Source organism: Pristiophorus japonicus, chromosome 2, assembly GCF_044704955.1.
Source record: "Pristiophorus japonicus isolate sPriJap1 chromosome 2, sPriJap1.hap1, whole genome shotgun sequence".
Classification (NCBI taxonomy): domain Eukaryota; kingdom Metazoa; phylum Chordata; class Chondrichthyes; family Pristiophoridae; genus Pristiophorus; species Pristiophorus japonicus.
In genome coordinates, this window is record NC_091978.1 from 247,142,361 (window position 1) to 247,156,797 (window position 14,437).

At 45.7% G+C, this 14,437-nt stretch overlaps 1 protein-coding gene across 4 annotated transcripts in view; it reads left to right on the forward strand.

Annotated features, from left to right (window-relative positions):
* prss12 (serine protease 12) overlaps positions 1–14,437 on the forward strand; it is a 176,677-nt gene that overhangs the window by 115,705 nt on the left and 46,535 nt on the right. For all 4 annotated transcript variants that reach the window (XM_070871141.1, XM_070871142.1, XM_070871144.1 and 1 more), the window contains 2 exons: positions 5,719–5,924; positions 12,391–12,469. In XM_070871141.1, the coding sequence (XP_070727242.1) occupies positions 5,719–5,924; positions 12,391–12,469 (285 nt within the window). The remainder of the gene's footprint in view (positions 1–5,718; positions 5,925–12,390; positions 12,470–14,437) is intronic.

The following is a 14,437-nucleotide window of genomic DNA, read 5'->3' on the forward strand; positions in this document are numbered from 1 at the left end:
ACCCAGGTTCTTAACAAATTTCCTTCCCTTTTTGAGCCAGGCATTGGAAACTTTTCCAGGGCGAAGGTGCGGGTCCACTTGGTCCCAGAGGCACGACCCATTCAACACAAGGCGCGAGCGGTACCTCACATGATGAGGGAGAGAGTAGAAATTGAGCTGGACAGGCTGCAATGCGAGGGCATCTTCTCCCCAGTGGAATTCAGCGAGTGGGCCAGCCTGATTGTTCCAATACTCAAAGGTGATGGCACAGTCAGGATTTGCGGCGGTTATAAAGTAACTATTAATCGTTTCTCGCTACAGGACCAATACCTGCTACCTAAGACAGATGACCTATTTGCGACGCTGGCAGGAGGCAAGACGTTCACCAAGCTCGACTTGACTTTGGCCTACATGACGCAGGAGCTGGAGGAGTCTTCGAAGGGCCTCACCTGCATCAACACGCACAAGGGACTGTTCATCTACAATCGATGCTCGTTTGGAATTTGGTCGGCTGCAGCGATCTTCCAGAGAAACATGGAGAGCCTACTCATGTCGGTACCACGCACGGTGGTTTTTCAGGACAACATATTGGTCACAGGTCGGGACTCCGTCGAGCACCTAAAAAACCTGGAGGAGGTCTTCCAGCGACTGGATCACGTGGGCTGCGACTGAAGAGGTCAAAATGCGTCTTGATGGCAACAGAAGTGGAGTTTTTGGGGAGAAAGATCGCGGCGGACGGCATTCGGCCTACAGACGCCAAGACAGAGGCTATAAGGAACGCACCCAGACCACAGAACATCACGGAGCTGCGGTCGTTCCTGGGACTCCTCAACTATTTTGGTAACTTCCTAGCGGGGTTAAGCATCCTCTTGGAGCTCCTACATGTGTTATTGCGTAAAGGTGAGAACTGAGTATGGGGAAAAAAAACAAGTAATTGCTTTTGAGAAAGCCAGAAACATTTTATGCTCCAACAAGCTGCTTGTATTGTGTAACCGGTGTAAAAGACTCGTGCTAGCATGTGATGCCTCGTCGTACAGAGTCGGGTGTGTATTACAATAAGCTAACATTGCGGGGAAGTTACAACCTGTCGCCTATGCTTCCAGGAGCTTGTCTAAGGCCGAGAGGGCCGACAGCATGATTGAGAAAGAGGCATTAGCGTGTGTGTTCGGGGTAAAGAAAATGCATCAGTACCTGTTTGGCCTCAAATTTGAGCTGCAAACCGACCACAAGCCCCTCATATCCCTGTTCGCTGAAAACAAGGGGATAAATACTAATGCCTCAGCCTGCATACAAAGGTGGGCACTCGCGCTATCAGTGTATAACTATATCATCTGCCACAGGCCAGGCACCGAGAACTGTGCGGATGCTCTCAGTCGGCTAACATTGCTCACCACTGGGCTGGAAATGGCGCAGCCTGCAAACTTGTTGATGGTGGTGCAGCCCGAAGACTTGTTGATGGTCATGGAAGCGTTTGAAAATGATAAATCATCTGTCACGGCCCGCCAGATTAGGACTTGGACCAGCCAAGATCCTCTGCTGTCCCTAGTAAAAAACTGTGTACTGCATGGGAGCTGGGCCAGCATCCCCATTGAAATGCAAGAGCTAATCAAGCCATTCCAGCGGCGAAAGGACGAGCTGTCCATTCAGGCAGACTGCCTGTTGTGGGGTAACCGCATAGTGCTACCAAAAAAGGGCAGGGAGACGTTCATCTCGGATCTCCACAGCACACACCCGGATATAGTAATGATGAAAGCGATAGCCAGATTCCATGTGAGGTGGCTCGGTATCGACTCTGACTTAGAGTCCTGTGTACGGCAATGCAGCGTATGTGCTCAGTTGAGCAACGCGCCCAGAGAGGCACCACTAAGTTTGTGGTCATGGCTCTCCAGGCCATAGTCGAGGATCCATGTCGACTATGCGGGCCCGTTTCTTGGTAAAATGTTCCTGGTGGTGGTGGATGCTTTTTCAAAATGGATTGAATGTGAAATAATGTCGGGAAGCACCGCCACCACCACCATTGAAAGCCTGAGGGCCTTTTTTTCCACCCACGTCCTGCCTGACATACTGGTCAGTGACAACGGGCCATGTTTCACCAGTGCCGAATTTAAAGAATTCATGACCCGCAATGGGATCAAACATGTCACCTCGGCCCCCTTTAAACCAGCCTCCAATGAACAGGCAGAGTGGGCAGTACAAACAATCAAACAGAGCCTCAAACGAGTCACAGAAGGCTCACTCCAAACCCGCCTGCACCGAGTTCTGCTCAGCTACCGCACGAGACCACACTCGCTCACAGGGGTGCCCCCGGCTGAGCTGCTCATGAAAAGGACACTTAAAACCAGACTCTCGCTGGTTCACCCCAACCTGCATAATCAGGTAGAGAGCAGGTGGCAGCAACAAAATGTAAACGATGGTCGCGCCACTGTGTCACGGGAAATTGATCTGAATTACCCTGTGTCTGTGCCAAACTATGGACATGGTCCCAAGTGGATTGCGGGCACAGTGATAGCTAAAGAAGGGAATAGGGTGTTTGTTGTCAAATAGACGATGGACAAATTTGCAGAAAGCACCTGGATCAAATGAGGCTGCGGTTCACAGACTGCCCTTCACAACCCACAGCAGACACCACCTTTTTCGAGCCCACAACACACACCCAAAGGATCAATGACACCACGCCGGACCAGGAAATCGAACCCATCACGCCCAACAGCCCAGCAAGGCCAGGCTCACCCAGCAGCCCTGCAGGGCCAACAACATGCCAGCCCAGCAAGGGCACAGCCAACACACCAGAACATACATTTGTACCGAGGCGGTCCACCAGGGAAAGAAAGGCTCCCGACCGCCTCACCTTGTAAATAGTTTTCACTTTGACTTTGGGGGGGGGGGGAGTGATGTTGTGTATCTGTAAAGCATGCACACCCATGTTCTGCCACGAGGAGTGCATCCCTTGAAGTCCCAAGGGATCCCAGCATCCCTTGGGAGCACTGTATATAAGCTGGCCCCTAAGGCCTGTTATTCACTCTGGAATGTCTTAATAAAGACTGAGGTCACTGTTACTTTAACTTCCCTGTGTGCAGTCTCATGTGTGTTTGGAACACAACAGTTTCTATGTGTCTATGTTAAAGAGGGGTCTCACTCAGAACATTCTGATCAATAAACCCGGAACAAATTGGCGCATCAGTGTAATATAATACACTATGGCTTCAGAGTGGATCTTTGGCACAAACTTTTCAATAGTGCTGTCTTTGAAGAGTTCCAACAACAAATCTTACTATAAGATCTTCCTCTATGATCATAGTAGAGCCAAATACTGCCACAATGTGGGACAATCTCATTCAGCAAGTCATGATGCTTCTATGCTGTCAAACTGCTTGTCTGCCATTCAGCCTTGGATGAACTGTAATATCTTCCAGCTCAACGTTGTGACATTTAAAGCCATCGTTTTTCACCTCACCATAAATTTCATACATTTGCCATTGATTCCATCACCAGCCTAGCACTGGCTGCATTCAGCCAAACCAATTTGGCATCAAACAGACATTGGGCCTTATATATGCATATGCACAGTACCTACTACCTGTTTCAGGCCTGAATACCTCTTTTGATATCAATATGGGGCGACGAACATCCGGCTCAGAATGTGCGTGCGCACAAACAGCGCTTGTACGAAACTTTTGTGCCTGTTTTATGTCTATAAAATGATCGCAGCATCATCAAATTTCGAGTCCAAAATATATTATAGAAATAAGAAGGGAATTTTAACGCCCCAAAACAGGTGTTTATGGGTTGGGTGGAATGTTAAAATGTTAAAAATCTTAAAACCCTAACTCAATGCATCTCGAACCCACCCACTTCCGGTTAAAACATTAGGCGGGACGGAGGTGGTTGACCAAGCCGTTCCCAGATGGTAGGTGGCTCATTTCCAGCCTTCGGTCTAACCCCCCCGCAGCCCCCATCCCCACACCGGTTTCTGATCCCTCCGGGCTCCAATCTCTGATCCCTCTCTCCCTCCTTTTCACTCCCCAGCTGTGGCCTAGTGCCGAAGACCTACCCTCCTGACAACCAGCCTCTCAATCTGTCTGACTGTGGCTGGGTAACCGGGAAGCTGAGACAAAAATGTTCAATTTGGCAGGACCTGAGTAAAATCCGTTCTTCTAGCTTTTCCGAACGCGAAACAGCAACCCCCCCGCCACCGATCCCCTGCGCTCTCTCCCAGCCTAATGGAAAATCATGGGGAGCATGCCTCTGAATTTCGTGGGCTCCGCTTTTGCTCCAGAAGCACAGATTTATAAAATCGTCCCTTGTAGACAGAAACAAACAAAAAATGTGGGGCAGAAAATCCAGTGCCTCCATCTCGCTTCTCCCTTACTGTTGTGATGCCTTGTGTACAACAATACATAAGCTCCGCACCCCACCCGGAGCCATGTAATCCTTGGGGAGCAGCGCAAAATCAGTGCACAGATTGATAGCACCAGTGCCAAGGTTACATTAGAATGTTTGCAAACTTTATTTTCTTATATGTATGAAAAGAAATGGAGTGCAATCTGGTTAAAGAAACTCTTTGGGCTGGGCTTCCGCTGCTGTCCACCTCTGTTTTCACCCTGGAGGGGCGGCAATGGCGGCGTTGAGGTCTTCTGTGCGGGCGACCAGCTTCCAGCCTCCGGGGTTTTCGGGGCCGATTTCGACGGGGCACGGGGCATTACTGCTCGGAAGAGGTGAGCCGGTGTGCAACATCCCTGGTTGCAACATCGGCTTGATTTTTGACTCCCGCCCGACCCGTAGCGCTGCATAGCGCACCCTGGTGAGAATGCCTGTGAAAGCTGGCATTCCAAGCAGTAGTGGCTGTCGTGAGGTAAGTCATGCCGACCTAAGATAAGTGTAATATTATTTGCTGTTTTTTTGTGATTTGTGTTAATGTGGCATGGGTTATGAATTAGGAATGTTTTTGGTGTTTTTCTTTCAGGTTTTTTTTCTCCCCAGACCTCTCTTAGAGCGCTCCTAGGTAAACTCTTCAGCTCGCGCTTTTCACATTCTCAGCCAGCCTAGCGCCCTTAGAGAGGTGTGCAATGCCTCCCTTACTGCTATGTCCCACACTCAGAGCCCAGCTGCCCAATTTTGATGACTGGAGGTCAAACTTTTTCCAGGCGGTATCAGGACCACCTCGCCGTCATTAACGCCCCGAAATCCTAAAAGCCGGAATCCAGCCCTTTAACAGTTGAGTTTTTTGTAATATTTTTATTTTTCTCCCTTGCTCATGTTGAATGTCTCCCTGTAGCATCCCCGTCAAAAAGGGAAAGCAGGAAACCAGCTCCCAAGAGCCTGTCAATGCTTCTCATGTCCAGCCAGTAGCAAGGATGGCCTAGCATCAGTGGCCTTACTTTAATTTCCTGTGGGGGAGCACCTGTCCCTGTCCACGGACTGTCTCCTTCTGGCATATATGAAATTGGGAAATCACTGCATGGGGTACATGGATTCTATATCCTGTTACCCTTTGGCATAATGTTGTGGGTTCCAATACAATACATTACCTAACATTTTTGCGGCTTATGCTATGTTATGGTTACCACATGGACACCCAAGTTGTCACTCAATGGAGAATGACTAATGTATGTAGAACTTTAAATATAATTTCAAGATTGTGACTTTTCCTTTGAAAAGAACTATGTTAAAAATATGTTGACAATAAAATAAGCTGTAAGGTCTGATGTCTTCTGAGTATCACATGTGTTTTGTTTTAAGGGATCCAGCCAAGGCAAGGTCACTGGCTTATTTTGGAGATGGTGTGGGACCGATACACATGGATAATGTGAAATGCACTGGGACTGAAAAAACGTTGGAAGATTGTATTAAGCAAGACATTGGAACACACAACTGTCGACACAGTGAGGATGCAGGTGTGATCTGTGACTATAGTGGCAAAAAGTCAGGAAACCTAGGCAACATAGGTGAAGATTTTTTACTTCTATTGACTAGATCAGTTGCCTAAATAGTTATTGTGGAGGAAGGTTTCCTTTGAGCGGTTGGATAAATAAAATCATAAAGGCATCTTTATAAATGGGTTTACACTTTGGCTACACCTAGTGCACAGAGGTAACCTTCTCCTGTGTTGATACCTAATGAATACTATGAATAACTGTGAACAAATGGAAGAAAGATTGTTTTTACCTCAAAGGGCCAATTTTATGAGGCTCTGGTGTCAGTGCTAATCCTAACCCTAAGGGCAAGTGCAGGTTGGGGAAGTGGGCTAGCATGATTTACAGAGGGCCACATTTTGCAGCTAAAACAAGTGTGTTGATGGCAAATGGATACCTCATTATGGCTCCAAGAATGACTTAACTAGGTTATTCATTGGATCTTGCAGCTTTCTGGTCCCCTCACCCTGCTCGGTGATTTAAAATGGGAACTGCAGTGTGTGAGTGGCTTGGCCTGCAGGAGCAAGCCTCTTAAAGGTTAGAGTCACTTGTTAATTTTTGGATGAAAAGTATTTCTTTGCTTATCCTATTGTTTTGTCTGCATTTTTATTGGGAGGTTTTGACCTTGGTTTAGGTGTGATTTTTTGCTTTATAACACATTTCTCATAACTCTCTCATTTCCAGCTGCTATTTTGCTTGTATTGTGGGCAGGATGGGGCTACTTTGGGATTCCAATAGCTTTTCTAGATTTGGAAGAGGTCGAGCAATTCTTCAGGGAGCAAGCGAGCAACTATACCACATGCATTATGCATGCACCTATCCCTAGCCTAGTATTGACATTTGCTGGCCTAGATAGTCCGTCATGGGCATACCAGAGGAGACCTGTCTTTGATGCCACCACTTTAAGAATGAGGTTGTCACACTCTCTTGTAGACTGGCCACCGACAACATATCAGGGTTCTCATGAGCAGGGCATTCTAGAGGATACCAATATACTGTGAATACCATTGAGATTGACTGCAACTTCTTGCCTGAAAATACCAATCCATGCAAAATTCCATGCAGTTACACATCACTTTGCTCACAATCATGCCTTGGCGAAGATTGGCAAATAAAGAAAACCCATTGTAAAGCTTTATGATGGTAAAACAATATTTGCTCCAATAGATGACCACTTATCTTTGAAGTGTTGACATCCCTTTAAATTTAAGATGCTGGCCAACCATTGTTTTATCTAGCACAAGGCCGAAGATGTGCTGAGAGCTTATGCTAATTATTCATATCATAAGAACATAAGAAGTAGGAGCAGGAGTAGGCCATGCGGCCCTTCGAGCCTGCTCCTTCAATTAGATCATGACTGATCGGATCATGGACTCGGGTCCACTTCAAATGAACTGACCCTGTAAAATTGGGCACTGCCATCTCATTGCCCTTTGAGCTAGCTTGGGTGAGGAAGCCAACCAACTTTTCCCTGGCACAAATTTTGCCATTTTCACAAAATTGGGCCTCGTGTCTCTGCAGTACATACGCATGAAGTCACCATTCATACTAGCAGCTTGCTCTTACTGATGAGGCCCCAGCTCTTTATTTAAGTGTAATAGGAACACCTTCAAAAGTACACTTCCAGGTGGTTGGCTAGTTCAAGTGGGACCACGCTGCACTCCCATCTCCGAAGGCCAGGGTTCAAGTTCAGCTACCTAACCGGTTTGGACAGACCAATTTGTTTTTTGAGTGGGCTCTTCAGAATTTAAAAAAAATGAAAACTGAACACCAAAGCGGGAATTTTAATCCCCCATGATGGGCAGGAGAGGATCAGAGGGCATTTAAAAATGTTAAATCGTGCAATGTGATCACAACCCACCACAGACACGGCTGCTGCTATTTTTACGGCTGCTGGGTGTGTGGCATGTTTGTGTCCTGCTCTCTTGAGGCAGGATACCTCATTATAATATTTAAATCAGGATCCCATAGTGCAGTTGTGTTTAAATTTAACGCTGGCTGGCCAGGTTTCCCAAGGCTCAGGAAACCCGGTCAGCTAGGTTTGGTCTTGTCAGATAAGTGTTTTTATATTACGGCTTGTGGATCTAGGAGGAGCGGAGTGCTTCCACCCCCAGCCCCCAAACAAAACTTCTGTCACGGCCAGCCGCCTGCACAACCCTCCAAAACCCCAAGCCTTCTGCACCGTGATCTCTCTCTCCCGATTGCCAGACTGACCCCCCCACATCTGCCCCATGATCTTTCCCGGTTGCCAGGGACCATCCCCAAGGGTCCCTGTCTGTGGCTTTCTGCCGCTGGCTTTCCCACCCGGCAATTGACCAGGCTGACAATCGGCCCGGCTGCTTGGTGGAAAACAGAGTAAAAAATTTATAATGAGGTCCTGCTGTTAAATTCATCAGGACCTCCACGTTCCTGGAATTTACGTGTTTCCCCCTGCTACCATGCTTCCCCCACTCTCTCCCCGCCTTCCCATACAGATCCGGGCCCAAATGTTTGGATTTTAAAACAGGAGATTTTTTTCTATCACATACTTTTGTGCCTTAAATTGTGGGAGCCATAAATAATTAAGGTTTTCAATTAGTTCTTAACAGCAGGAAAGAAACATCAGAATTTGTGCTTTTAATCCTACCCTCTGTTTGATTCCTCTCCTGTTCCCTGGCTAGGTTTGGTCTTGTCAAAAAGTATAGCCTTGGCCTCAGCTGACGTTCAAACTTGTCTGCCCTCATTGGGCAAGCTTAGACAGCCCTTGAACTACATACCACATGAAGGTACTGTACAATAACAGGGTGCTCAAGATTGACGAACAACTAGACTTCATCCATGGAAACGCACCTCCCATTAATCAATCACGAGGAGCCCTGACAACATGAAGAAACCTACAGCCCAGTGCACCCTGCCCTGCCATTGGAGCTGAAAGGGTAGTGCAGTGGCACATGAAGCTGTAAAGAAAAAGCCGTAAAAATGTTGATGTGAAAAGGGTTTCCCCGGCTACTTGCAACCATTGGTTCAACAGCCTAGACTCAGAAAATTCACTGCAGCAAAACCAGAGCTAAATGATTGATGGCCTGCAGCAGAGAAATATGAAGAAGTTCTCTATTTTTCATTGAAATGAATGGGACAAAGAGCTTTATAAGTACCAGCCTGCTGGCATGATAATGTTACCGCTAACGCTACAAACATAGTCTGTGGGTTTACAGGCAGCTAGAAAGCTGAACATTTTTCTTATTTGTGAGCCACATCTCTGAGGATTGCAAATGGAATATTATTAACATTTTATACATAAAAGCAGCATGGGGCTGGACCTTTCTGTGCAAAAAGGTTCAATTTTTATGAATAGTCTGTCAGTTGTGACATCCACGCCACTGAATATTAATATGGCTGGAATTCGAAAAGAAAAATTTCAGGAAAGTTCCGTGACCTTTTGAAGATCAATGAAGCATAAAATTGGGTGGGGCATCTGACCTGAACCTGCCCCATTCTCACTGGGTGGATTTGGTTAAAATCGGGATCCAGTTTCTTTTTAACGATACAGTTTCCAGGAGCATAGAAGGTTGTTGATCTGCACTCTACAAAACAAGGATTGGTTGCTGGCAGAGCCATTAGGTACATCTGGAAAATTGCTTGGGCAGATTTTCCGTCTGTAATGCTTCGGTGCAAAGAATCACCTGGGTGGAGTGAATAGAGGAAAATCAGGATTGGAGGATTGATTACACATTGTTCATCTAAAATAATGGGAGGAAAATCAGCCACACTCTGTTATGGGTGCACAATTCTTGCCTGAATTTCCTCTAAGTGCTCTGCCCATGCAATCCTTTATCCCCAGGCACTATAAGAAGTAAATATGCCCAGCTATCTTCTCTTCTGCAAACCTGGTGTGGTCAAACTTCAATGGACTGCCCAGTGACTGATTTTCTGGACAGCTTTAATATCTGGAAATAGTGTCTAAAATGGTGGTGTCACTCATCCTGAATATTGCTCTGAATTTTCATTGAGGTTGTCCTTATTCTCTGCTGTAAGCTCCGTGGAAGATTGTTGGAACCCTCAGAGAAACAGCATAAAAGGCAATTTTCATCAATTCACACCTTTGCTCTGGAGAGGCGGGGGGTTGGGAAGATTCACTAATCACATGCTAAAGTTACATCAGGATATGAGGAGAACCCCAGCAGAAATTCAGGGCAGTAGTATTTAGATGTAAGTTGAAGGAGCACATACACAGTGATAGATGTGTGACTAGCAGTCCATTCCCTGTTTCAGTAAAAGACCATGCATTATGCAGATAGGTTTCGTCCTGATTTTATAGGGTGACTCTTTTATCTCCAGTGGTTCCATTGGGGACCTGCTCTCGTGGGGAGTACATCTCAGTAAATCATGGCCACTGTCCCAACTTATTGCTCCCTGCAAGTACTACTCCTCACTGAGTGTAAGATATATATCTATTCCAAGATTTTCAATTACAAGTTGCAGCTGTAATGTATGCTCTGCTGTAGGTTAGGTGCACAACAAGCAATGAAAGAGCCGTACAGTTGTGTGAGGTCTTGGCACGAGTCAGCAGGAAATGTGGAACAGGCTGGTAGCAACACTTATTGGGATGGATATATAGGCCATCTACTTGGTAATTAGCAGTCTTACAATAACCCTATAACAGTGGAAACAGTCCCAATATCCTAAGTCTCACCTCATAATTATGGTTTCCCATCCCTGATATCATCCTACTGTATGCTTTCTATGGTCATCATGTCCTTTCTGCAATGGGGTGCCAAAACTACACGCAGTACTACAACCAATGCCTTGCACTATTGTATACCTCTACTTATAAGCCCAAAATGCTGTTGACCTTTTTCTTGATATAGATTTATCTAGCTCAATTTGTACTTTCATTTGACTTTCCAGCTTTTAAACAACTGCATATGTACAAAATTGTAGGCATGCAGTTATTTCTCTTACTGTGCAGTCCATCCCATAATGTGAATGGGCCATATACCAAATCTGCAACCCCAGTACATTACAGAGCTGCTTCTGCAGGAAGGTGATTTTTTTCAGTATACATTCACAAACTATCAAGCAGATAGTAACACAATGGCAATTTTGCAACAGTTTATCTGCTGCATTTAGATTCAACAGTACCTAAGTAAAATACATTGGAAGATGTTTAAAGTGATAGAGACATTATAAAATCATAGAAATTTAAGCACTGGAGAAGACAACTTTGGCTTCTGTACCTGTACCAATGACAGCTTCACAATATTAAAGGTTACAGGCAAAGAGCAGGAAAATAGGTTTAAAGTTGACAGCTATTTTCCTGCGTTTTGCACGTACCCTTTAATATTTTTCGTCTTTTAAGTATTTATCTTCTTCCCTTTAAAAAATATTGGAATTGACACAGTTTCAATGGCCACTTGAGGTAACATTTGCATAAAAAATGGGTTAGATTTAAATTTGGGTTGCCCACCAGACCCAGAAGATGCACAAGCAGGTATGTTTTTTACTTTCCTTGTGGGGCTAAGTTTAGGCCTCCTTGACCCCACCCACCCATTCCCGATTGCAAGACCTTCCTAAAACTCTCTCCACATAACTTAGCCAAGTACTGGGAACCATTCGTTCGGTCCCGGCTGGCGGCCTGTTGCCATTCAGCTTTCCCGTCCCGCAGCCAGCCAGCTGTTGCTTTCCATTGGTTTTAGGCAGGCAACTGAATGAGGACATGCATTTGAGGCCCAGGAGTTAAAGTCACCAGGGCTTCACGCTGCTGAGATTAGGGGGATTTGGCGCTTGCCTTGGCCTGGGTTAAAATCAGCCCCATAAGCATTGGCGCTGTTGCCCGATCGATGGCCTAGTGCCAATAGGCACCCCTCATGCAGTGTTACCCAATACAGACCAGAAGCTTCTAGGTTTGATTCCAGTTTCGGCTGAGTTAAATGTTCTAAGTCACTTCAATTGAACTAGTGCTTTCGATTAGCCAATAGAAAAATCAGCCAGGGTTCTTGCTCCTGATCTCTATCCAATGAAACCAGCTGGAAAGTACATGTTTACTGGTATCGTGAAAACAAGAGCAGACCTAGCTTAACTGCACTTCATGGATGAATAGCCTGCTAACACTTCCAGTTTGGATTCGCACATGAAGACTGCCCACTTGGGTAAGGTACTGGAGAGTCAATGGAACAATACCCCAGCAAGGGTCAGTGCATTCTATTACAAGTTGCAGCTCCAATGTGTGCTCTGCTGTAGGTGCAAGAGAAGCAATGAAAAAGCTGTACAGTTGCATGAGAAGAAATGGGGAGAAACTAGGAAAATATTAAAATTTGGAGAAAAAGTCAGTACCACCATAATTTCTACGGACTGCTTCTTAGATACTGTTTCTGGCGTTGTAAACAATGGTTGACTATCACATGGAAATTTACATGTCTGAATTATTAGTTGGGGAATTGTTTTGTCATTGTGCAAGGGTTTGGCAAACACACATTCTAAAATGAATAACTTTGGGCATAATTGCTTTTAAATATTTTAGGGTTCGCGTCCTCTCTCTGTGGCTTACGATTACTGAACCAACGGCAAAAACGGATCATTGGTGGGAAAAATTCTTTGAGGTCAGTAAGTATATTATTGCAAAAAGGCTAATTCCCTCGGAAATCATTATCTGGGTAATTTACACTTTACTTAACATAAAGTAACATTGCTGTCAAAGTGTGTTAACTCAGGGTGTCATAACGTACACACAAATTGCTGTTCTGTTGACCAACTCAATGGGTTGGTAAAGCATGTATATTAAACAGTTGTACAACGGTCTGTCAAAATACTTGAGAGAATGAATACACAATGCAAAGATCTGAGCTAAAGCTTGTTGGTATAATTTGATCTGACATTGGAAAGGTTACCAGTATCTTGCGTATTGAGCGAAACAGTTTTTAAACACTAGGTGAATAATCATATGGTCAGAACAACTATCATTGTAAATGTTCATCTTGAATTTCATGTCCTGTTTAAACTATGAACGTGCCTCTGATGCCAAGTGTATAGTCAATGGCATTTTCATGGCAGGAACAAGGAGGCACATGGAGCAGCAGTTAAGCCACTGCAAATAGCCTCTGTGCTTTGGACTAGACAATGAAAAATCAGACAGGTTTCTTGCTTCTGATTACTATCCAGTGATAATTTCTGGACAGTGTGGACTAGAAATTGGTTTGCCTCTGAAAACGGGCACGGGGATCGCGATGTGTGATCAATGCACGCCCGTTCAGAGGAATGCAGGCAGCACACGAACCTTGTGTTGCCTGCTCACTTCCATGTTTGTGGCATTCAGCCCAGTGCTGAATGCGCTGCTCAGTGGCTGAACATTCAGCAGGGGGCCCAAGTTCGTGTGAGACTAGCATCCTTAAAGCCAGTCTACACTGCTTAAAGGCAATCTTCACCTCTTAAAGGGGAGGTGCATTCTGCCTGTAGCAGCCCATTGAACTGGCTGGGGAAGACATTGAACAACAATTAATGATGGCACAAAAGGGGAGATAGTGTGCACCAAGGTTCTCTGATGCAACACTGGAGGCCTCATTGGAGGAGGTAGATAGGAGGGGAGAATTCGTCTTTCTGTTGTGTTCATACTCTATTTGCTGGTTATACGAACCCTCACTAGACAGGCATTAGCACTCTGCGGGAGCTATTCACACCTGCTGTAAACGGCAATATGCGCGTAGTGTAGGACGAACTTCAGATAGAAGTTGCAAGTGACGAGGGATGATGAAAGTTCTTTGACGTTGGTAGTCTCCTGTATTCGCTGGATCGCGTCAATAACACCTTGTGCTGTGACTCTGTAGTCCAGAAAGTTTATTTCTCCAGCAGCGAATGTATACTTATCGGCATTAAGTGTAATGTTATGTGTAGCAAGTTTAGCCATAACTGCGTGACGTCGCTGGTCATGTTCTTCCATTGTCTGTCCATGGACAATGATATCGTCAAGCAGATTGAGGGCTCCCTCTATGTCTGCTAGCATAGTAGTGACAATCTTCTGAAATGTACTGTAGAAGATAGTCCATAGGGCATGCGTCAATACTGATACAAACCATCATGCATCGTGAATACCGTGAGCGGTTTGGTGTCCTCCGCTAGGGGTATTTTCAAGTAACAGCGGCGCATGTCGAGTTTTGTAAAAATTGTTGAGCCGTGGAATTCTGAAGACAGTTCGTCGATGGTCGGAAGAGGGTACTTGTCGAGGGTGATGGTCTTGTTGACCTCTTTCAGGTCGATGCATAGGCGGAGCTCCTCATTTTTACGGCAAGCAATGACTAAGTTTGAGATCCAGGATGAGGAGTCGGTGCTCTCATAGATTCCCTGAGATTCGAGTCGCATTAATTCTGCGGACACTTGGTCGCGAACCACGAATGGGAGACGGTGAAGTTGCTGCGTAACCGGTTTGATGGAAGGGTCAACACAGGGACGATGGCACCTCTTGCTTTCCCCCCCTCCTCCCCTCACCACAACCCTATCCTTGTGCCTTTCTCATTTCAGAGAGCCAAGAAATCCAGCCTGCCCAACCAGTGATGCAAGAACAAGAAGTGATGATG